Here is a 24,270-nt window from a genome sequence, read left to right as displayed (position 1 = left end):
AGGACAAAATTCCATTTGCCTTCCTAATTACTTGCTGTACCTGCAGACCAACCTTCTGCGATTCATGCACAAGGACACCTAGGTCCCTCTGCATAGCAGCATGCTGCAACTTTTTACCATTCAAGTAATAATCCTTTTTACTGTTACTCCTACCGAAATGAATGACTGCACATTTATTAACATTGTATTCCATCTGCCAGACCTTTGTCCACTCACTCAATGTATCTATGTTCCTCTGCAAAGTTTCACAGTCATCTGCACACTTTGCTCTGCCACTCATCTTAGTGTCATCTGCAAACTTGTACACCCTACACGTGGTCCCCAACTCCAAATCATCTATATAAATTGTAAATAATTGCGGTCCCAACACCGATCCCTGAGGCACACCACTAGTGACTGCCAACCAGAATAGCACTCATTTATCCCCACTTGCTGCTTCCTGTTAGTCAACCAATGCTAATACTTTATCTCTAACGCCATGCATCCTTATCGTATGCAGCAACCTCTTGTGCGGCACCTTGTCGAAGGCCTTTTGGAAATCTAGATACACCACATCCACTGGGTCCCCATTGTCCACCTTGCTCGTAATGTCATCATAGAATTCCAAAAGATTTTGTCAAGCATGACCTGCCCTTCATGAACCCATGCTGCGTCTGCCCAACGGGACAATTTCTATCGAGATGCCCTGCTATTTCTTCCTTGATAATAGACTCAAGCATCTTCCCCACTACAGAGGTTAAGCTAACCGGTCTATAATTCCCCGTCTTTTGTCTACCTCCCTTTTTAAACAGTGGCGTCACATCTGCTGTTTTCCAATCTGCTGGGACTACCCCAGAGTCCAGCGAATTTTGGAAAATTACCGCCAGTGCACCTGCTATTTCTCCCGCCATCTCTTTTAGTACCCTGGGATGCATTCCATCAGGGCCAGGAGACTTATCAATCCTTAAACACGTCCTTAAACACGGGTGAGGTCCCGGAGGACTGGAGAATTGCTAATGTTGTCCCCTTGTTTAAGAAGGGTAGCAGGGATAATCCAGGTAATTATAGACCGGTGAGCCTGACGTCAGTGGTAGGGAAGCTGCTGGAGAAGATACTGAGGGATAGGATCTATTCCCATTTGGAAGAAAATGGGCTTATCAGTGATAGGCAACATGGTTTTGTGCAGGGAAGGTCATGTCTTACCAACTTAATAGAATTCTTTGAGGAAGTGACAAAGTTGATTGATGAGGGAAGGGCTGTAGATGTCATATACATGGACTTCAGTAAGGCGTTTGATAAGGTTCCCCATGGTAGGCTGATGGAGAAAGTGAAGGCGCATGGGGTCCAAGGTGTACTAGCTAGGTGGATAAAGAACTGGCTGGGCAACAGGAGACAGAGAGTAGCAGTGGAAGGGAGTTTCTCAAAATGGAGACGTGTGACCAGTGGTGTTCCACAGGGATCAGTGCTGGGACCACTGTTGTTTGTGATATACATCAATGATTTGGAGGAAAGTATAGGTGGTCTGATTAGCAAGTTTGCAGACGACACTAAGATTGGTGGAGTAGCAGATAGTGAAGGGGACTGTCAGAGAATACAGCAGAATATAGATAGATTGGAGAGTTGGGCAGAGAAATGGCAGATGGAGTTCAATCAGGGCAAATGCGAGGTGATGCATTTTCGAAGATCCAATTCAAGAGTGAACTATACAGTAAATGGAGAAGTCCTGGGGAAAATTCATGTACAGAGAGATTTGGGTGTTCAGGTCCATTGTTCCCTGAAGGTGGCAACGCAGGTCAATAGAGTGGTCAAGAAGGCATACGGCATGCTTTCCTTCATCAGACGGGGTATTGAGTACAAGGTTTGGCAGGTCATGTTACAGTTGTATAAGACTTTGGTTCGGCCACATTTGGAATACTGCTTGCAGTTCTGGTAGCCACATTACCAAAAGGATGTAGATGCTTTGGAGAGGGTGCAGAGGAGGTTCACCAGGATGTTGCCTGGTATGGAGGGCGCTAGCTATGAAGAGAGGTTGAGTAGATTAGGATTATTTTCATTAGAAAGACGGAGGTTGAGGGGGGACCTGATTGAGGTGTACAAAATCATGAGAGGTATAGACAGGGTGGATAGCAAGAAGCTTTTTCCCAGAGTGGGGGATTCAATTACTAGGGGTCACGAGTTCAAAGTGAGAGGGGAAAAGTTTAGGGGGGATATGCGTGGAAAGTTCTTTACGCAGAGGGTGGTGGGTGCCTGGAACGCTTTGCCAGCGGAGGTGGTAGACGCGGGCACGATAGCGTCTTTTAAGATGTATCTCGACAGATACATGAATGGGCAGGAAGCAAAGAGATACAGACCCTTAGAAAATCAGCGACATGTTTAGATAGAGGATCTGGATTGGCGCAGTCTTGGAGGGCCGAAGGGCCTGTTCCTGTGCTGTAATTTTCTTTGTTCTTAGCTCCATTAGCTTGCCCAACACTACCTCTTCCGTAATAATGATTGTTTCCAGGTCCTCACCTACGTTCGTCTCTTCGTCAATTACTGGCATGTTATTAATGTCCTCCACTGTGAAGACCGATACAAAATACCTGTTCAATGCCTCGGCCATTTCATCATATCCCATAACTAAATTCCCCTTCTCATCCTCTAAGGGACCAACGTTTACTTTAGCCACTCTTTTTCATTTTATATATTTATAGAAACTTTTGCTATCTGTCTTTATATTCTGTGCTATTTTTTTCTCATGTTCTATCTTACTTTTCCTTATAGCTCTTTTTGTGGCTTTCTGTTGACCTTTAAAGTTTTCCCAATCTTCTAGTTTCATGCTGCTTTTGGCCACTTTGTATGCCTTCTCTTTCAATTTGATAGCCTCCCTTATTTCCTTAGACACCCATGGCAGATTACCCCTTTTCTTCCAGTCCTTCCTCTTCACTGGAATATACTTTTGCTGAGCACTTTGAAAAATTGCTTTGAAAGTCCTCCACTGCTCGTCAACTGTCCCACCATAAAATCTTTGTTTTCAGTCTACTTTAGCCAAGTCCTCCCTCATTCTATTGTAGTCCCCCTTGTTCAAGCGCAGGACCCTGGTATTTGATTTTATCTTCACACTCTCCATCTGTATTCTAAATTCAACCATACTGTGATCACTCCTTCCAAGAGGATCCCTAGCTATGAGGTCATTAATTATTCCTGTCTCATTACACAGGACTAGATCTAGGATAGCTTGCTCCCTCGTCGGTTCCATTACATACTGTTCAAGAAAACTATCACGGATACACTCAACGAATTCCTCCTCAAGGCTACCCTGACTGAGCTGGTTCGACCAATCTCCATGCAGATTAAAATCCCCCATGATAATTGCCGTACCATTTTTACAGGCATTAGTTATTTCTTTGTTTATTGCCCGCCCCAATGCGATGTTATTATTTGGTGGCCTATAAACTACGCCTATCAATGACTTTTTCTTCTTAGAGTTTCTAATTTCCACCCAAATGGATTCAACCTCATTCTCCATAGAACTTATATCATCTCTCAGCACCGCCCTGATGTCGTCCTTGAATATCAGAGCTACACCACCTCCCTTACCTTCCTGTCTGTCCTTCCGAATAGTCTGGTACCCCTGGATATTTAACTCCCAGTCGTGACCAACCTGTAACCATGTCTCCGTAATGGCTACCAAATCATATTCATTCGCGATGATTTGTGCCGTTAACTCATCAACCTTGTTACGAATGCTACGAGCATTCAGGTAAAGTGCCTTTATGCTAGCTTTCTTACCTTCATGATTTCCAACATCTCTAATAATAACTCCTGAGTTATCCTTCCTTTCTGCTTCTTTCATAGTCTGCCTTGAACTTAAACCCTCCTGCACACATGTTAACCTGCTGCTTACCTTTTTATTTACCATCATACTCCCTGTCGTTTTCCCTTTCCCTTCTCCCCGACCCACTAGTTTAAAGTCCTAGAGACTAAAGTCCTATTTATCCGTTTCGCTAGAACACTGGTTCCAGATCGGTTCAGGTGGAAACTGTCCCATCGGTACAGATCCCCCCGGTTCCAAAACTGATGCCAATGCCCCATGAAATGGAACCCCTCTTTCCCACACCACTCCCTTAGCCACGTGGGAATCATCATGGGATCAGATAGAGTCAACATGGCTTTGTGAAAGTGAAATTGTGTTTAACTAATTTATTAGAGTTCTTTGAGGAAGGAGCAAGCAAGGTGGATAAAGGGGAACCTGTAGATGTGGTGTACTTTGATTTCAAAAAGGCAATAGATAAAGTGCCACACCAAAGGTACTACACAGGGCTAAATTTTATCAGTGCACCACACAGGCCCCGTGATATTAACAGAGGGCCTGATTTAAATAGAGTGGGTGGAATGGCTGCCCCCGTTGATGTAGAGGGGGCAGCCGTCGCGTCCACGGCAACAGCGTCCGGAGCCACCACGCAGGCGCTGTTGCCATTTTTAAAGGGCTTCACGCCCTTAGCAAAAATTTAAATTTTTATAGGTTCATTAGATTTAATTTGTTGTTAATGAATAATTAGAAGATGGAGGCCTTTTTCCAACCTCTCCAAAGGTCTTTTCATTGCCTTATATTCACAAAACTTATTTTATTCCCGACCCGAATTTTCCCCAACCTTCTAACATTTGCCCTTCAACCCCTTCCCACCATCCCCACAGCCAATAAAAAGTGTTTTCCCTGCCCCGCCCTGATAATTTTATTCCTCATGCCTCCCCACCAACCGAGTTCCAAAGGCACTTGAGATATGGTCAGTTGGACACAAAATCAGTGTGGGACCACTGCCGTCGGCAGGTAAATAAATTTGCATTTCATTATTGCTCATTTAAATATTTAGATGAAGCAGCGGGAGGTCTCGTGGCCGCCGATAATATCTGGCGGGGACTTCTTGACGTCGAGGGTTAAGGCAGGCCTGTCCTGGAAGAATTTTACGAGCCTCCCCGCCACGACCCCTGACGTCGAGGGGCTCGTAAAGTTCAGTCCACAAAATAAGAGTGCTTGGTGTCGGGGATACCATATTAGCATGGATAAAGGGCTGGTTAGCTGGCAGGAAGCAGAGAGTAGGGATAAATGGGTCATTTTCGGGTTGGCAAGCTCTAACTAGTGGAGTGCCACAGGGATCAGTGCTGGGGCCTCAGTTATGAACAAGCTGTATAAATGACTTGGCTGAAAGGACCGAATGTATGGTAGCTAAATTTGCCGATGACACCAAGATAGGTAGGAAAGTAAGTTGCCAAGAGGAGGTAAAGAGTCTACAAAGGGATAAAGATAGGTTAAGTGAGTGGGCAAAAAATTTGGCAGATGGAGTAAAATGTGGGAAAATGTGAACTTGTCCATTTTGGCAGGAAGAATAGAGAAGCTGTATACTATTTAAATGGAGAGAGATTGCAGAACTCGGTGGTACAGAAGGAATTAGCTGTCCTGGTACATGAATCACCAAAAGTTAGTATGCAGGTACAGCAAGAAATTAGGAAGACAAATGGAATATTGGTGTTTATTGCAAGTGGAATGGAATATAGAAGTAGGAAAGTTTTAGTCCAGCTGTACAGGGCATTGGTGAGAGCACATCTGGAGGACTGTGTACAGTTTTGATCTCCTTATTTGAAAGAGGATGTAATTGCATTCGAGGTAGTTCAGAGAAGGTTCACTTGACTCATTCCTGGGATGAAGGGCTTATCTTATGAAGAAAGGTTGAACAGGTTGGGCCTATACCCATTAGAGTTCAGAAGAATGAGAAGTGATCTTATCAAAACATCCTGAGGGGACCTGATAGGGTGACTGTTGGGAAGATGTTTCCTCTTGTGGGGGAGACTAGAACAAGGGACACAATTTCAAAATAAAAGGGCTACCTTTTAAGACAGAGATGAGGAGGAAATTTTTCTCTCAGAGGGTCGTTAGTCTGTGGAATTCTCTTCCCCAGAAAGCAGTGCAGGCTGGGTCATTGAATTTATTCAAGGCTGAGTTAGATAGATTTTTGATAGACAAGGGAGTCAAGGGTTACGGGGGGCAAACAGGAAAGTGGAGTTGAGACTATAATCAGATCAACCATGATCTTATGAAATGGTGGTCAAAGCTCAAAAGGCCGAAAGGCCGACTCCTGCTCCTATGTTTCTGGCAACCACCACAGCCACCATATTGTGTTTCCTCTTTCTTGACACAAACACAACAATCACCTGGACAAGACTGTTGAATCTAACAAGTGGGTTCTTTTATTGAAGATACTAACTTATACACAGCAATACTGGGAAGGTAGGTTAACACGTCTCTTTTCAGTAGCTGCTCCCAACAACTGCCGAGAGATCAGATCCGTCTGTATATCACATCCTGTCTGGTGATGGACAGCCTTTTCAGATATGCCCCTAAAATCAATACCACAACAGACCCCAGGCAGGCAAGGGCCTCATAAATATTCAAAAGTCAAATTTAACCTGGGTTAAATGACTCTTACTAAGTTACAAAGTTGCCCAAAAAAGCTGGCAGCAGATAGATCTAAGTCCCAAAGAGGCCCAAGAGATTTTTTTAAAAATATAGGTTTCTTTGTGGACTAAGAGGAGCAGGATTACTTCTCCAGAGCTCTCCGAAGAAACCTTGTTCCTTCCCTGGTTCACTCCACCGACAGGGATTGCTTCTCGACTATCCTCAACCATTCCATACCATACCCCCTATACTCCCACCACCCAGGATGACTGACCTTAGCACAAGAAACCGTTCCCTCCAGTCCCTAGCAGTGCTGCTCAAAGTCCTGTTTCACCTTCCAACTAATTGCCATGTGTTCGGGCAGGAGCTGACATTCCAAAATTTAAATAAAGCCGAGTAGTTAAAAGAGCTTGGGCCTCATGCTGGTGCAATCAATACTCACTTTGGCCCTACACACCACACCAATACATCCAATTAAAATCAGGGCACAAGAGTTACATCTCAAGACATTTGCTAGAGATTCTAAAATACTATGTGAAATCTTTAATCAAACTTTCCTGCTTGTGGTATATAAGGACATATGAAAAGTCAGGGATGAGAAATAAAGCATTTGGCCCATCTTCTTCTTTGGCCTCCTTGTCTCGGGAGACAATGGGTAAGTGCCTAGAGGTGGTCAGTGGTTTGTGGAGCAGCACCTGGAGTGGCTATAAAGGCCAATTCTAGAGTGACAGACTCTTTCACAGGTGCTGCAGGTAAAATTGGTTGTCAGGGCTGTTTCACAGTTGGCTCTCCCATTGCGCTTCTGTCTTTTTTCCTGCCAACTGCTAAGTCTCTTCGACTCGCCACACTTTAGCCCAGCCTTTATAGCTGCCCACCATCATCGCTCATCTAACTAGTCATTAATTCCCTTATCATGGCATCTCATTGTTTCTTTCTTCTAAAACCTGTTGACCAGTCCAATTCTCATTGACCTACACTGAGTAAATACTTGACTCTTGCACTATTATAGTAGAGGGTAAATTTTCTGTGTTAGAACTCCCTGCATGAGACTTCATTCAACAAGGGGGGGAAATTGGACAATGAGGCGTGGAAGGCAGTACTGTCAAAAAGCAGCTCTCCCAATTTTCAGTTTGGAAATTGAGAGTTACACTAATTAGACAAGCTGTTCCCTGCATCCAAATTCTTAATGTCTATTCCTGATGTGTGAAGCTGTTGTTGGGATTATTAATGTGTAATTATGATTTATACAGCACTTATTAATTGGTCTGTACCTTTAAACATTAAAGACCACCTTTGATTAAGGCAGGATGATTTTTCTCACGGAAATTTCTTCCTTGGCCATGATTTTATGTAAAATGTAATTATATTTTCCCATCTGATCATTTCTCTGCATGGGTTTTCTGCAAAACAAGTACACCTCTTCTTCATCTACACATTTGTCCTAAGCTACCAATTTACGGTATTATTATTGTCATACTTCTGTGTTCTTTGATTATGTTCTTTTTGACACCTCCTACCAAGTCTTCACAGCAGTAAATGCGGTGCTCATATTATCCTTGACATATTGCCATGCTTGTTTCTTTGACAGCATGTTGAGATGCCATATTCCTATCAGTGGCAATGTGGACAGAAAAACACCCTTTCTTAATTGGGCGCTGAGCCTTTGCAAAACTGTTATACACTTCAGCGCTGGATTACTGAAATTTTCATCATTTATACTGATTAAATAGCTTGTTCGATGCTTGATAAGCATTCAAGGATCATTATTACAATTTGTTATTGCCTATTTCCAAAGCATGCCTTCTTGCTCTTTTGCTAACTGGCTATGAATAGTTTTTACACATTTTTTAATACAAAGGAAAATACACTCCTATATTGTCCTTGGAGATCTTAAATATACACCATCAAAGACAACTGGCCATACATTTCATTGCGATTTGTGGAATCTTGCTGTACACATATTGTCTGCTGTGTTTGTCTGCAAAACTATAGTGACCACAGTTCAAAAGTATGTAATTGGCTCGGAAGCACTTTGGGATATCTTGCATTTGTGGAAGGAACTATACAAATGCAAGTTATTTCTTTCTTGCCTTGTAGACTCTAACGTGTTTGGTCCATGCTGCAAGATATTGATTTAGAGCAGCTTGGTATCAGTCTCCTATTCTTCTAAGGTTTCTAAGGACTGAGTGGTTCATTGGACATGGGGACTGAGTTGTGCAAGGAGTTGCTTATGTTGAATTATAATAATTTATTCAGGATTTAGAAAACAAGCTGTAAATACAATGGATGATAATTTGCCATAGCAGGACATCTAATGGTGTCTGCAGTTAGTTAGTCTTTTAGGCTTTTACATCTATGGTATGGAAAGTTGTTGAAAGTGCAAGCTGATAATGGGGCAGCAAGGGAAACAGGGCATTTGGGACCTGATTGGTTAAGAAAATAACAGTCGTTTGCCCTATTTAATCACATTGAAGAATTGTGAAATTAATAGTGCAAGGAAATGTCAATTAGAGAGTGATTTCAATCAAATCAGTTACAGAAAAAGTAGAGTGGGAAAGAAAGATTGGATTAAGAGGCATAGAGAAAAACAGAAAGGAAAAGGAAAACACTTAAATTTTACATTTTACATTCTTAAAATCACCAACAACAAATAAAACCTGAAGAATTGAAAGTCCACATTTGTATTTTTTAGTACCAGAGAGGTTGACTGGCAGTAATTAACACTTATGTTGTTAAACAAGTGCTTAGACATAAAATGACCACACAATTTGCTGTAGTGAGTTTAGTTCATTATTACCATGCAATACAGCAACTTAACGATATTCAATGCCAGACAGTGAGATTCCATCATAAAGGTAACGGCGGAGCACTGCAACTGAGCAGCAACCTTTGGGGTTTTCTGTTTAACTGTGCATTTGCCCCTTGCCTGAAGTTGATATATAATTTGTGCATAAATAATGGTGAGCACCATTCGCCTCACTGTTATTTTGACAACAAATCCTGGCCCAATAAAACAAAATTCAAAAGAGGCAGACTTCTTAGTAATGACGTCACCCAATCACTCAACATATTTTGCTGTGATTTACATCTCTTGTAATTGGTTGACACTCTGGTGTACTGATACAATTTGTGCCATATTCTCAAATTATACTTTATGCTGCACTGCAGTGCTGGTATAACCAAACATGATGCCATTGCCAGTGGAAAGTATAAATTATAGAGCTATATTTTAATATTTTTAAATGCATCATCTGTCTTTCAGCATACATACAAAATCAACTTTGTAGCCAATGTCAGTATACACAACTCACTAAATAACTTTTTGACAGAAGAAATGTATAAAACAGCATACACTTTAAAGGCAGAAAAAATGACGTACAATCATTGCAGGAAAGCAATAGAGGCAATATATTTAAATATTTATTTTAAAGATATTATTTTCTTCCTGTGGTGGTTGGGGGAAGGGCCAGGTGTTTTACCAGAAGGTTTTCTCCATTACCATTTGGATTATTTTATATGTTTTCAGAAATTAATTTTAAAAAGTGTCAAGTTGCAGCATGCTATCACCCCATCTAAGCCAGTTATCCCAAAAGCAGTACAGACAAAAGGTTCCAGCAGCTGTAGACTATGTCAGCAATGGGAATCTTGCTGTACTGCACAGAATTATGTGCTATTTGTACAGCTATTTGGATGAATCCCAAGCAGCATGGTATAGCAATGGTACAGTATGTAAAAAGTAAATATCTGAGAGTGATCCATTTGGAGGCACCATAATTTGTCAAATCAAAGCAGGTGCTGGTTTTAAATGTCATTGCCATAGCTAGATTATGTTCCTCTTCTAATCACCTATTGTTTTATATATTCTGCATTGTCTAAGTCAATCTTCCTTATGTGTTTCAAAGAGTTTGGTAACTTACTAGATGATACTGAGTTTTGCAATGACAGTATTTATATTCTCGTACAATATGGTTACAATCCTCACCTGAATGTGCAGGATCTTTTATTTTGATTTTTTTCCTTCTCCTTCATGAGATGAAGCATCACTGGCAATGCCAACATTTATTGCCCTTCCTTAATTTCCCTTGAGAAGGTGGTGTTGAGCTGCCTTCTTGAACCACTGTAGTCTATGTGGTGTAGCTATTCCCACAAAGGCTGTAAGGTGGGGATTTCTTGATTTTAACCTAGCAACAATGAAGGAAAGGCAATATATTTCCAAGTCAGGATGGTGTGTGATTTGAACAGGAAATTGCAGTTGATGGTGTTCCCATGCGCCAGCTGTTCTTGTTTTTATAGGAAATATATTGCTGTTCCTTCACTGTCGCTGGGTCAAAATCCTGGAACTCCCTTCCTAACAGCGCTGTGGGTGTACCTACCCCACATGGACTGCAGTGGTTCAAGAAGACGGCTCACCACCACTTTGTCAAGGGCAATTAGGGATGGGCAATAAATGCCAACGATGCCAAATCCCATGAACGAATAAAAAAGGTAGAGGTTGAGGGTTTAGAAAGAGTTTGTACGAGCTGGTTAGTGGTAGCATTCTTTTCTATACAAGACTTTAGTAAATTTATATTCATGGGTTTTGTACTTGCTAGATTTGTATGCTAGTCATCCAATTCTTGGCACTCTAGTCAGGGTGTGTAACTATATCAAATGAGTCCCTGATGGGGTACTAAGAAGTCTTCTTATTCAGCTACTAAAACATTAAATTTGAATTTTGGAACTGGAGATTTTGAAGTTTTGAACCTGTGATTACAAAGTCCCTATTAGCCAAATGCTCAGCCTGATTGTTCTGTGAATCAGCTGTATGTGGCATAAAGATTTATATAAGCAGCAGTTAGTCAAATCAAAGACTGCTAAAAATGTACAAGTCAATTTACTTACTTGAGTTCTTGTGAGGATTCAGCTCTGATGTAAGGTGTTTCCACTGACTGTTCAAACACTGCACCTTCTGAACCTGTGGGAGAAACATTAGGGAAATCATAATTCAAACACCATTCAACAACCACATATGCTATGAGGAAAAGTAAATTTAAGGTAGAAATAGTCACATGCACTCTCATCTAATAAAATCAAACTACCAGAACTGTATCATACAAGTTGTTGCATCACAGATAAATTGGCAAAATCCATCTTTTCCTATATTTCATGATGAGACTGTTAACCTATTGTTTTTACCACCATAGGATAGAGATGGAACCAACATATTATTTAAAAACATTATTGACAAAACTTCAGTTCTCAAAAAGTGTCTACACAAGTCATTCAAACCTAAGACTATGAAATTGAGTGTTAAACATGATGGTTGTGAAAATGTAATTAGGTGGACGGTGCTGGTTGGTAACTCAGAATAAATAGTGATATAATAGCATTGAATTCATAGGAAGTAATCAATAACTCTTCATAAGTGACAGAAATTTTCCTCAGCATGCCGCCCAATTATCTTTCTGCAATTTGAAGCAGGTAATTATTTTTGTTGCCCTTCAAACTACTAAGTGAAAGAACGTGGGTTTGAGAGCCAAAGATAAGTGTCGATGTTAGCAGCTGTCTTGGAATGATTGGCAGCAAATGTTTGGGGATAAGGGCTAGATTTTAACTATTGGATAGCCAGTGGGTGGCACGCACTAGCCAGCTGCCTGATGTTGCAGCTGGCAGATCCTTTTTGAGGGCCGGGCCTCAATACTATACAGCTGGAGGTCTGCAAGCACCCCATTCCAGCTCACCGGCTCCAGACTGACACAATATCGAGCCCAAAGAACTCACAGCTGCATTTTCTGCAGTAATTTTTACATTAGCTCCGTTACAGCAAGGGGCTGCGGGGCAACCAGGTGGCAATCTTAACTTACCAAAATTAACATTAATGGGCTTGGTTATGACCTCAAAATAGGGTTGTTATGGACAGGTAGTAGGGGTGTAGCTGGTTCCCACTGTTAACCTCCCAACTGACTGCAATCATGTTTTGTTTAAAATAATGAGTTAGCCCTTAAGTATTGAATTTGCCAAATAAACAACAGTAACAGGTTTTCTTGTAGGTTTAAAACAGAAGATTAACTATTTATTGAACAATATTCATTCCCCAAAACATTCACAATACCACTCACGCACACATTCACTGTCACATGCACTCTCAAGAGAGGTTAGATAGAAGTTAAGGATTCAATGTGTGGTAGGTGTTCGTGGTTTACAGTAAACCTGTTGAGTCTTCTAAGTAGAACAGTGTCTTTTAAAGATGCAGGCCTGGGTTGTTTGTAGTTTTGACTTGTTGAGGTGTTGTAGATTACTGGCAGTTAAGATTTCAGATTGAAGATAGTGGGCCACTTGCAGTTCTCTGCAGCAGTAAGTTGTAGAATTAGCAGTAGGGCTCCTTCCTTGCCTGGCTGGGCTTCTTTCCACAGCCACTGCTGGACTGCTTTTCTGTGATGTTCTTGTGATCTCCCTATCTCCAGAGGGTTACCTTTTAAGGACACAATTCATCATTAGCATTTCGGATACCTGACACATGGTTTTTCTCGCCTGGTGTGACCACACAATGGACCAGGATTCGGAATCCATGGCCATCCATACATGTTCGGATGAGTATAATCCTGTTATGATGGGTCTACTTCACACCATCTTTGTTTCAAAAGAACCCATTCAAATCAGGACTGTCTCTTGATGGTTTCAGCATGGGTGTAATTGACACCTCTTAGCCTGGAATCTATCCTTTTGTCCTTAACAGAGAGAGAGAGTGTTCAAATACACAAGGCCAGGTCGTCTGACCTTTGGCAGCCATCTTTTACAGAATTGTCCACCTTTTATAAAAAGGTAAAGTCAATTTTAAAGAGTCCACCTTGAATATCTTAAAAGTAGGAACATGATATGCCTTTCCTGGGCATGTCAATAGACCCCTCTACTGCTCCAGTAATACTAACACTCCAGCCACTACTGTTTTTACAGGGGCCTACTGGTGAGCACTCAAAATGCCTGGCTGTTTCAGTTGGTAGGTCACATTTAACATGTAAATCGTGGTCCTATGACATGCATTGGTCTGTTACCAAAAAGTTAAAATCTACCTCCAATGTGGCAATCCTCAGCCTCACTTTCTGGGGTATTCCCCTGACAGGTGTCTCTCATGACATTGGGGCTTGCCATTTCCGATCTCATCAGTGAACTACTCCGCCAACCCAGAAAGCTCAGTGCTGGATTGTTGGCCCCTGAATTTTTTATTCAGCACTGCAAATTTACTGAAAATTCTGTTTACTGAGACTATAAAGTCAAAGTATATACTGCATACAACCAGTTAAAAATGCCATTCAACCAAGGTGGATGTTGCATCTTAATGACAGTACAATCAAATAGATGATCATCAGCATACACAAATTATTTCTTCTGCTCTTACTCAGAAACAGACAAACCTGATTGCATTTATATTGTCAGTTACTAGTTGTAAATTTATTTTATTTATTTATTTTATTTTTTATTTAGAGATGCAGCACTGAAACAGGCCCTTTGGCCCACCGAGTCTGTGCCAACCATCAACCACCCATTTTATACTAATCCTACACTAATCCCATATTCCTACCACATCCCCACCTGTCGCTATATTCCCCTACCACCTACCTATACTAGGGGCAATTTATAATGGCCAATTTACCTATCAACCTGCAAGTCTTTTGGTGGTGGGAGGAAACCGGAGTACCCGTCGAAAACCCACGCAGACACAGGGAGAACTTGCAAACTCCACACAGGCAGTACCCAGAATTGAACCCGGGTCGCTGGAGCTGTGAGGCTGCGGTGCTAACCACTGCGCCACTGTGCCGCCCGAATTAAAATACACAATATTTTGTTTACAGAAAAGATTGTAATGAAAATTAATACATAGCTTAATAGCAAATATTAATATTTTTCTTAATCAGAAATTTATACAACAGCAATTACTTCAAATTATTTATTTTGGAACAAAGCACACAGAAATCCAGGCAACATATCCTTCATAATTTTAATTCAAGTCTGTGTTATTGATTTTCAAGTATATTTTTGATGTTCAATTTTAGTTAATGCTAATAAAACCAATATATTTGCTGTCATATATAAGTCCATCATACAGAAATTGTACAAGCTGATTAGCCAACTAAAACCAACAGGACTAAGAAATGACAAATGACCACTGAGTGCTGTGCAAATATATTGGGTGAGAAATTGAGCTTGGTAGCACCCCTTGTTGGAGCGCTACAAGTGCCCTTCGAGTCCCAACATCATCCATGGGATATGCGCACACTTATGATCTGAGGCATGCTGGAGGCCCTCTTGGTGCTGATGGTAGCATGTGTACAGTGAGCGTCCAGTGGAAGTATGCAGAGCAGGCAGATCATGATGTCAAAATCAACGTGCAATGCTGATTCAAGACCAACACTACCATTTTCTGCTTATGGTCTAGCCAACACCTTTTCTTAAGCTCACACAGCTGAACACGTGTTAAACAGCAGGAAGGACTCCCCCACAAGCGCTATTTAAAAGGGGCCATCAACTACTTACAAGTTAGTAATAAAAACAAGAAATGCTGGAACCACTCAGCAGGTCTGGCAGCATCTGTGGAAAGAGAAGCAGAGTTAACGTTTTGGGTCAGGGACCCTTCTTCGGAACAAGAAGGGTCACTGACCCGAAACGTTAACTCTGCTTCTCTTTCCACAGATGCTGCCAGACCTGCTGAGTGGTTCCAGCATTTCTTGTTTTTATTTCAGATTTCCAGCATCCGCAGTATTTTGCTTTTACTTACAAGTTAGTTACTGGTTGATTTTTTTCTGGCTATTGCTACAATTCTATGCATTTTTGGAGTGGTGTGGTAGGTGCTGAAGGACTTTTACTGAATTCTGCAGAAATAATTTTCTCCTAGACCTGGTAGGCTTTCCTCTTTGAATAAAGCATGATTGGGATAATGAACAGGGGTCATGCAGAGCAGGATAAGCTGATGGAAGAGAGAGGAGGAAGAGATGGAGAAGGGCTTTCAGCAGGAAACATATCTGCCCAGGGTACAACTCTCCTACCTGAACCTCAGCGGGGAACAATGTGTGAAATGTCTACACTTCCCTAAGGATGACCTCACAGAAATTGCAACTACTGTAGCCACAACTGCAACCACAGAACAGGGAAAAGACCACATTATCAGTGGGTGTGAAGGTAACTGTCGTGACAAACTGGCTGTCTCCTTCCAGGTTGGAGCTGGAGATATTGGCAACATTTTGCAGTTTGCCATTCACTATTGCATAAGCGAGTTCACTGAGGCTCTCTATTCAAAAATAAATAACTTCATTTAGTTCCTCTTTATGAAATACAACCAGACAGAGGAAGCATGAGTGTTTGCTCAGATTATTGTTGTATGCAATTGACTATTTTATGGGTGCTGAATGTCAATTTTGCCTTATACTGGAACCAAAAGGAATTCCACTCTCTCAATGTCCAGCTGGTGTGTTCCCAAATGCAGCATATAATGCATGTCAATGCCTGGCATCCTGGCAGCAGTCATGATACCTTCATTCTGCAGCAGTCCACTGTGCCAGCTGTATTTCAACCACCGTAGAAAACCAAAGGGCGTCTACTGGGTGACAAGGGTCACCCACTGACCACGTAGCTAATGATTCCAATGTGGAATCCACACACACATGGACAGTGTGCAAACAATGAAATCTACACTGCCGTAGGAGATGTTATAGAGCAAACCATTGGTGTACTAAGTAATGATTCCCTTCTGGAGGAGCATTGCAGTAATCAGCTGAGCTGGTCTCAGGAATAGCGGTGGAATGTTGTTTGCTGTACAACCTTGTCTTTATGGAGGAACAGCCCTTCCCACCAGCTATCAGATGAGAAGCTGAAGAGCAGCAGGAGAAGGAGAAGTTGGAAGAGGGGGACATCGAAGAGGAGGAGGTGAAAGAGGAGGAAGAGGAACAGAGGCGGTAACCTAGACTGCCCCTTTCTGCCAGAGCCATCACTTTACTCTGTCACTGACCATCACATTGTCCTCTTGGCCACAATGCAAAAATGAAAGACAAGAAAAAATAAACATTTCAAACCAAATTTATAAATAGAATCATGCCATATTGCACACTAATTGCCATATTATATATTAATCACCCTTGTGCATTTCCGAATTGCCCATCATCCATGTTTCTTTGCCGCTCCTAGTGCTGCTACACAGAGCTATCCCAGTGGCTGCAGCATGGCTGGTGGAAGACTGATGACTTTCACTGTAGGAGACTGCAGATGACCTTGGAGGATGACCCTGGGCAGCTTTGCCCCTAGAAGGCCCAGCTTCAGACTGCACCATCTCAGCATGGGCAGCAGCAGTGTGGGCTGGGTAGCTGACAGACATGAGTAACAGCAGTGGTGGAGTGGCATGATGGAAGCACAAATGCCATTATCCTGAGAAAGGACAGCAGGTTTGTGCTTCATTGAGCCACTGCTGCTCCCCTGGGGCAGTGCCTCAGCAATCCTAGTAACCTATCGGAGGACAGATTGCTGGACTACTATGACACTTTGCCTGTCCCTGTGCACACTGGTATCCACAGTCATAATGGCAGCTATCTGACCTTCCGTGACTTCAGTCTAAGCTTCTATTGCAGCACTCAGACTTTTGGTGGAAGCTGCTTGTGCTGTAATTGGCCATCAGATACTGCATCAAGCACAAGTGTACAAATCAGGTTGTCCATCGCTTCCATGTGGAAAGGATGGGCTCCAAGTTGTACACAAAGCTCTGTGCCAACTTTGTGCTATTTGCTCCATGCACCTTGACATTGAACGCAGGCTTTCTGCAGTCAACCAAGCATTTGTGTATATAAACCCATCAGCATTCTTCTGTAGCCTAGCTCATTGAAGTCCTCCACTATCTGGCCAGGTTGCACTTCTTGGGTATCTTAAAGGATCAAAGGCACAAGGATAATGTTAAGGGGAGCAGGGGAATTAAGAGGTACATGCTTACATCATGTGCAACTTATAAATAAGAAAAATAAATTTGGATGAGCTCAGTTTGGGTTCTGCCAGGGCCACTCAGCTCCTGACATCATGACAGTCTTGGCCCAAACATGGACAAAACAGCTGAACTCCAGAGGTGAGGTGAGAGTGACTGCCCTTGAGATCAAGGCAGCATTTGACCGAGTGTGGCATCAAGGAGCCCTAGCAAAGCTGGAGTCAATGGGAATCCGGGGAGAAATCTCTCCGCTGGTTGGATGCATACCTAGCGCAAAGGAAGATGGTTGTAGTTGTTGGAGGTCAATTATCTCAGTCTCAGGACATCACTGCAGGAGCTCCTCAGGGTAGTGTCCTAGCCTTTGGGCTGATAAGTGGCAAAATAACATTCACGCCACATAAGTGCCAGGCAATGACCATATCAAACAACAGAGAATCTAACCATCTCCTCTTGGTGTTCAATGGCATTACCATCATTGAATCCCCCACTATCAACATCCTAGGGATTACCATTGACCAGAAACTGAACTGGACCAGCCACATCAATACAGTGGCTACAAGAGCCAGTCAGAGGCTGAGAATTCTGCGGCAAGTAACTAACCTCCTGTATCCCCAATGCCTGTCCTCCATTTGCAAGGCACAAGTCAGGAATGTGATGGAATACTCTCCACTTGCCTGGATGGGTGCAGCGCCAATAACACTCAAGAAGCTTGACAACATCCAGGACAAAGCAGTCCACATGATTGGCAGCCCATCCACCACCTTCAACATTCACTCCCTCCACCACTGACGCACAGTGGCAGTAGTGTGTACTATCTACAAGATGCACTGCAGCAACTCACCAAGGGTCCTTAGACAGCACCTTCCAAACCCACGACCTCTACCACCTAAAAGGACAAGGGTAGCAAATGTATGGGAACACCACCACCTGCAGGTTCACCTCCAAGCCATACACCAGCCTGACTTGGAACTACATCATCATTCCTTCACTGTCGCTGGGTCAAATTCCTGGAGCTCCCTTCCTAACAATACCTCAAAGACTGCAGCAGTTCAAGAAGGTGGCTCACCACCACCTTCTCAAGGGCAATTAGGGATGGGCAATAAATGCTGGCCTAGCCAGCGATGCCCACATCCCATGAACAAATAAAAAAAATGGTGGAGGATGGATGCGAAAAGGAGGACCACATGGACTGCAATGGTTTAAGAAGGAGGCTCAGCACTACCTTCTCAAGGGAAATCACATCCCATGAATGAATATAAAATAACTTTTCAAAAGTGAGTGTACAGCACTGGGCAGGAAACGTGCATAAATGACTAAGTCAATTTGTTTTATTTTTCCCTGTAGAAGGTTAACATAGAACATTAATCAAAGATTATTGAGAAGATTTTCCCAGTTCACTCCTTATAGCAAAATTGTAAGTACTTGTATAAAGAATCATTTATAATTTTGCTGTGAATAGCAACCACTGAAGATCGTTCCTTATAATGAGGATTCCTAACATGCTTGCAGTAAAACTATGAGTGCTTCATTTGGCCCCCAGAATTCAGGAATTTCTGCAGAATTTGGAACAAATTTTGGAGAACTGCTGATGGTACTGTCAGTGACTCTGATAGCACTTAGTACACATTCTGCTCTTTCACATAACCTTGTGTAAAGATGATTATACCCACCAGAGTGGGTGGGTTAGCATCTAGCAACTGGGCTTACCTTGTACAACATAACTCAATGTAGATGCAGACTCACCCTCTATTCTTAATTTAAGCAACATATCAAAAATATAACGGGATAATTCTGTGGGAGGGCGATGTATTTCAAAAATAACATGTTAATTCCCCACTGGGGTGAGTCAGGACAGTGCAGGTAAGTAACAAACCTGTTTCCTTCAGTTACCATTTAATTGCTCAGAAACATAAAATCTGGAACTTTAATCCCATCAGCTGCACTATTAAACAAAACTGCAGAATTAAGATTTAAAAAGCATTACAGACAAGGTAAGATTTTATTTACGTTGTGAAATGTGCTTTGATCTTTATCTTTGCAAAAAAAAACCCTGTTTGTTTCAACTATCCATGTTATTCACCATTATACATATCAATCATACAGAGCTTTGGCCAGACCCCATCTGGAGTACTGTTCTATTTTGGAAACTGAATCTCAAGATGGATATGTTAACCTTGGAGGGATGGAGGTGCACACACCAACCTGACTTGGAAATATATTGCTGTTCCTTCATCTCCACTGGGACATAAAGGGTTAAATTATGAGGCCCAGTGGCATAAACCTAACTTGTATTCTTGAGTACAGAAGATTGAGGGTTGATTTGATCGAGACGTTTAAAATGACTTGATAAAGTAAATATGGAGAAACTATTTTCTCTGGTGGGGAATCAAGAACAAGGGGATATAATCTTAAAATCAGAGAGAGGCCATTCAGGACTGAAATCAATGTAGTGTTAGATTGATCTAGGTTTGATTGTATTAAACCGTCCACTGTGTTCTGTGTTCATTGTGTTTGATTGCTTAAGCCTGTGGATGGAGCTGAAGAAGTTGAAACTGAGATTAAAATACACAGAACTTGAATGTTCTACGAAACAGAGAGACTGTTCTGAAGAAGACATTGTACTGGTTTATTTACAGTACTGAGATCTTGTAGATCTCAGTGCTGTAAATAAACCAGTTGGTGATTTAATACAATTTTTACAAGATCTGCATTGCTCAGAGATAAATATATATATATATTGATATAAAATATATATAATAAATATATAATATTTAAATATATACATAATATATTTCCAGCAGCCCGGTGTAAACATATCAGAAAACATTTTTTCACAGAAAGGATAGTAGAACTCTGGAATTTACATCCCCAAAAGGTATGAATGCCGGGGAAATTGGAGCTTTCAAGACTGAGATCAATAGTTTTTTTTATTCAGGCATCGCTGGCCAGGCCAGCATTTATTGCCCATCCCTAATTGCCCTTGAGAAGGTGATGGTGAGCAGCCCTCTTGAACTGCTGCAGTCCATTTGGGGTAGGTATACCCACAGTGCTGTTAGGAAGGGAGTTCCAGGTTTTGACCCAGTGACAGTGAAGGAACGGCGATATAGTTCTAAGTCAAGATGGTGTGTGGCTTGGAGGGGAACTTGCAGGTGGTGATGTTCCCATGCATCTGCTGCCCTTGTCCTTCTAGGTGGTGGAGGTTGCAGGTTTGGAAGGTGCAGTCTAAGCAGCTTTGGTGCATTGCTGCTGTGCATCTTGTAGATGGTACACACTGCTGCTTCTGTTCATCGGTGGTGGAGGGAGTGAATGGTGTGCTAATCAAGCGGGCTGCTTTGTCCTGAATGATGTCGAGCTTCTTGAGTGTTGTTGGAGCTGCACCCATCCAGGCAAGTGGAAAGTATTCCATCACACTCTTGACTTGTGCCTTATAGATGGTGGACAGGCTTTGGGGAGCCTGGAGGTGAGTTATTCATCACAGAATTCCTAGCCTCTGACCTGCTCTTGTAGCCATGGTATTTATATGACTACTCCAGTTCAGTTTCTGGTCAATGGTAACCCCTAGGATGTTGATAGAAGGGGATTCAATGATCGTAATGCCATTGAATGTCAAGGGGAGATGGTTAGATTCTCTCTTGTTGGAGATGGTCATTGCCTGGCACATGTGTGGCACAAATGCTACTTACCACTTATCAAGCCAAGCCTGGATATTGTCCAGGTCTTGTTGCATTTCTACACGGACTGCTTCTGTATCTGAGCAGTCGCGAATGGTGCTGAATATTGTGCAATCATCAGCGAACATCCCCACTTCTGACCTTATGATTGAAGGAAGGTCATTAATGAAGCAGCTGAAGATGGTTGGGCCTGGGACACTACCCTGAGGATCTCCTTCAGTGATGTCCTGGAGCTGAGATGATTGACCTCCAACAACCACAACCATCTTCCTTTACGCTAAGTATGACTCCAACCAGCGGAGAGTTTTCCCCCTGATTTCCATTGACTCCAATTTTTCTAGGGCTCCTTGATGCCATACTCGGTCAAATTCTGCCTTGATGTCAAGGGCAGTCACTCTCATCTCACCTCTGGGTTCAGCTCTTTCATCCATGTTTGAACCAAGGCTGTAATGAGGTCAGGAGCTGAGTGGCCCAGGCAGAGCCCAAACTGAGTGTCACTGAGCAGATTATTGCTAAGCAAGTGCCACTTGATAGCATTGTCAACGACACCTTCCATCACTTTACTGATGATTGAGAGTAGACTGACGGGATGGTAATTGGCTGGGTTGGATTTGTCCTTTTCTCGTGTACAGGACATACCTGGGCAATTTTCCACATTGCAGGGTAGATGCCAGTGTTGTAGCTGTACTGGAACAGCTTGGCTAGGGGCAAGTTCTGGAGCACAGGTCTTCAGTACTATTGCCAGGGCCCATAGGCTTTGCAGTACCCAGTGCCTTCAGACGTTTCGTGATATCATGCGAAGTGAATCGAATTGGCTGAAGACTGGCATCTGTGATGCTGGGAACTTCAGGAGGAGGCCGAGATGGATCATCAACTCGGCACTTCTGGCTGAAAATTGTTGCAAATGCTTCAGCCTTATCTTTTGCACTGATGTGCTGGGCTCCCCCATCGTTGAGGATGGGGATATTTCTGGAGCCACCTCTCTGGTTAGTTGTTTAATTGTCCACCACCGTTCATGACTTGATGTGGCAGGATTGCAGAGCTTAGATCTCATCCGTTGTTTGTGGGATCGCTTAGGTCTGTCTATCGCATACTGCTTGCACTGTTTGGCATGCAAGTAGTCCTGTGTTGTAGCTTCACCAGGTTGACACCTCATTTTGAGGTATGCCTGGTACTGCTCCTGGCATGCGCTCCTGCACGCTATAATGAACCAGGCTTGATCCCCCAGCTTGATGGTAGTGGTAGAGTGGAGGATATGCTGGGCCATGAGGTTACAGATTGTGGTCCAGTACAATTCTGCTGCTGCTGATGGCCCAGTTTTGCGTTGCTTGATTTGTTTGAAATCTATCTCATTTAGCACGGTGGTAGTGCCACACAACACGATGGGAGGGTATCCTCAATGTGAACATGGGACTTTGTCTCCACAAGGACTGTGCAGTGGTCACTCCTACCAATTCTGTCGTGGACAGATGCATCTGGAGCAGGCAGATTGGTGAGGACGAGGTCAAGTATATTTTTCCCTCTTGTTGGTCCCCTAACCACCTGCCGCAGACCAGTCTAGCAGCTATGGCCTTTAAGACTCGGCCAGCTGGGTCAGCAGTGGTGCTACTGAGCCACTCTTGGTGATTAACATTGAAGTCCACACCCACAGTACATTCTGTGTTCTTGCCTCCCTCAGTGCTTCCTCCAAGTGGTGGTCAACATGAAGAAGTATTGATTCATCAGCTGAAGGGGGTGGGTGGTGGTAGGTGGTAATCAGCAGGAGGTTTTCTTGTCCATGTTTGACCTGACGCCATGAGACTTCCAGGGCAACTCCCTGCCGACTGTATACCACTGCGTCGCCACCTCTGCTGGGTTTGTCCTGCTGATGGGACAGGACATACCCAGGGATGGTGATGGCAGTGTCTGGGACATTGTAAGGTATGATTTGGTGAGTATGACTATGTCAGGCTGTTGCTTGAATAGTCTCTGAGACAGCTCTCCCAACTTTGGCGTGTGTCCCCGCATGTCAGTAAGGAAGACTTTGCAGAGTCCACAGCGCTGGGTTTGCCTTTGTTGTTTCCGTTGTCTAGGTCGATGTCGGGTGGTCTGACCAGTTTCATTTCTTTTAGGCTTTGTAGCATTAGATACAACTGAGTGTCTTGCTGGGCCAATTCAGAGAGCATTTAAGAGTCAACCACATTGCTGTGGGCCTGAAGTCACGTGTGGACCAGACCAGGTAACGACAGCAGATTTTCTTCCTTAAAGGATATGTGAACCAGATGGGTTTTTTACAACAATTGGCAATGGTTTCATGACCATCATTAGTCTAGCTTTTAATTTCAAATTTATTAATTGAATTCAAATTCCACCTTCTGCCGTAGTGGGATTCAAACCCATGTCCCCAGAGCAATACCACTGCATCACTGCCTCCCCACTAGTCTTGTTTTAGGTAGGAGTATCAAGAGATCTGGAGCACAGGTGTCAAATGACGTTGAGTTACATATCAAACATGATCTAATTGACTGGCAGAGCAGGTTCAAGGGCTGAATGGCCTACTCTGGTTCCAGATGGCTGGCAGCAGGAGTTGGCGGAGGGCAGTTTGCACCTCTATCAAGGACAGCCTATATGTGCCAGGCAGTAAGCCAGAATATAAGAAAATATCCTGCTCGCATTGTTTTAGACTTCAATTTCACATGAATGTACCATTTAACTATAGATTTTCCACTTCACTACTGGTCCAAGCAGTTTATTCAGTTCATCAAGTGAGCATTATGACAAGTGCCCTCTGGTTACATTCTGCCAGACACATTCGAAAAAGCCAGCAAAGAAAATACATCTGGGGCTGGATTTTCCCTGTGGGCTTATGAACCCTGCAATCAGGCTCAACTGTGGGTCAGAAACCCACACTGTGTGGGAAACAGGCACTCATTGTGATTTTCCCTGGAGTACCCAATTAATGACCAAAGGGTGGGCTCACCATCCAATTAAAGACGGCGAGGGGTCTCTCGAATCTGAGGGCCAATCAAATACCTTCCAGCTTGAAAGCAGCAGGATGCAATGGAAGGTAAATGAGAGACAGACAAGACACCCCAACATCAAGGCTCACTCTTTCCAACCTTCAAAGTTTAATAAAAAAATGGCTTTGCAGCCAGGCCACTACTTCATGGGGGGAGCCCTCTGCAGGGTGGCCAGGCTACTGCTGCTGTACCCAGGCAGATAGGGAGGATCTCAAGGCCTGCCTGCAGCGCTGGCCCCTGGTCTTCTATTTG

The 24,270-nt window shown here is 43.0% G+C and overlaps 1 protein-coding gene across 1 annotated transcript in view; it reads right to left on the bottom strand.

Annotated features, from left to right (window-relative positions):
• LOC137371861 (zeta-sarcoglycan) overlaps positions 1 to 24,270 on the bottom strand; it is a 580,156-nt gene that overhangs the window by 79,744 nt on the left and 476,142 nt on the right. The window contains exon 5 of the mRNA XM_068034825.1: positions 11,294 to 11,366. Within this exon, the coding sequence (XP_067890926.1) occupies positions 11,294 to 11,366 (73 nt within the window). The remainder of the gene's footprint in view (positions 1 to 11,293; positions 11,367 to 24,270) is intronic.

This window comes from Heterodontus francisci, chromosome 1, assembly GCF_036365525.1.
Source record: "Heterodontus francisci isolate sHetFra1 chromosome 1, sHetFra1.hap1, whole genome shotgun sequence".
Classification (NCBI taxonomy): Eukaryota; Metazoa; Chordata; class Chondrichthyes; order Heterodontiformes; family Heterodontidae; genus Heterodontus; species Heterodontus francisci.
Note: the sequence above shows the minus strand (reverse complement) of the source record. Positions and strands in the feature narration are given on the sequence as shown.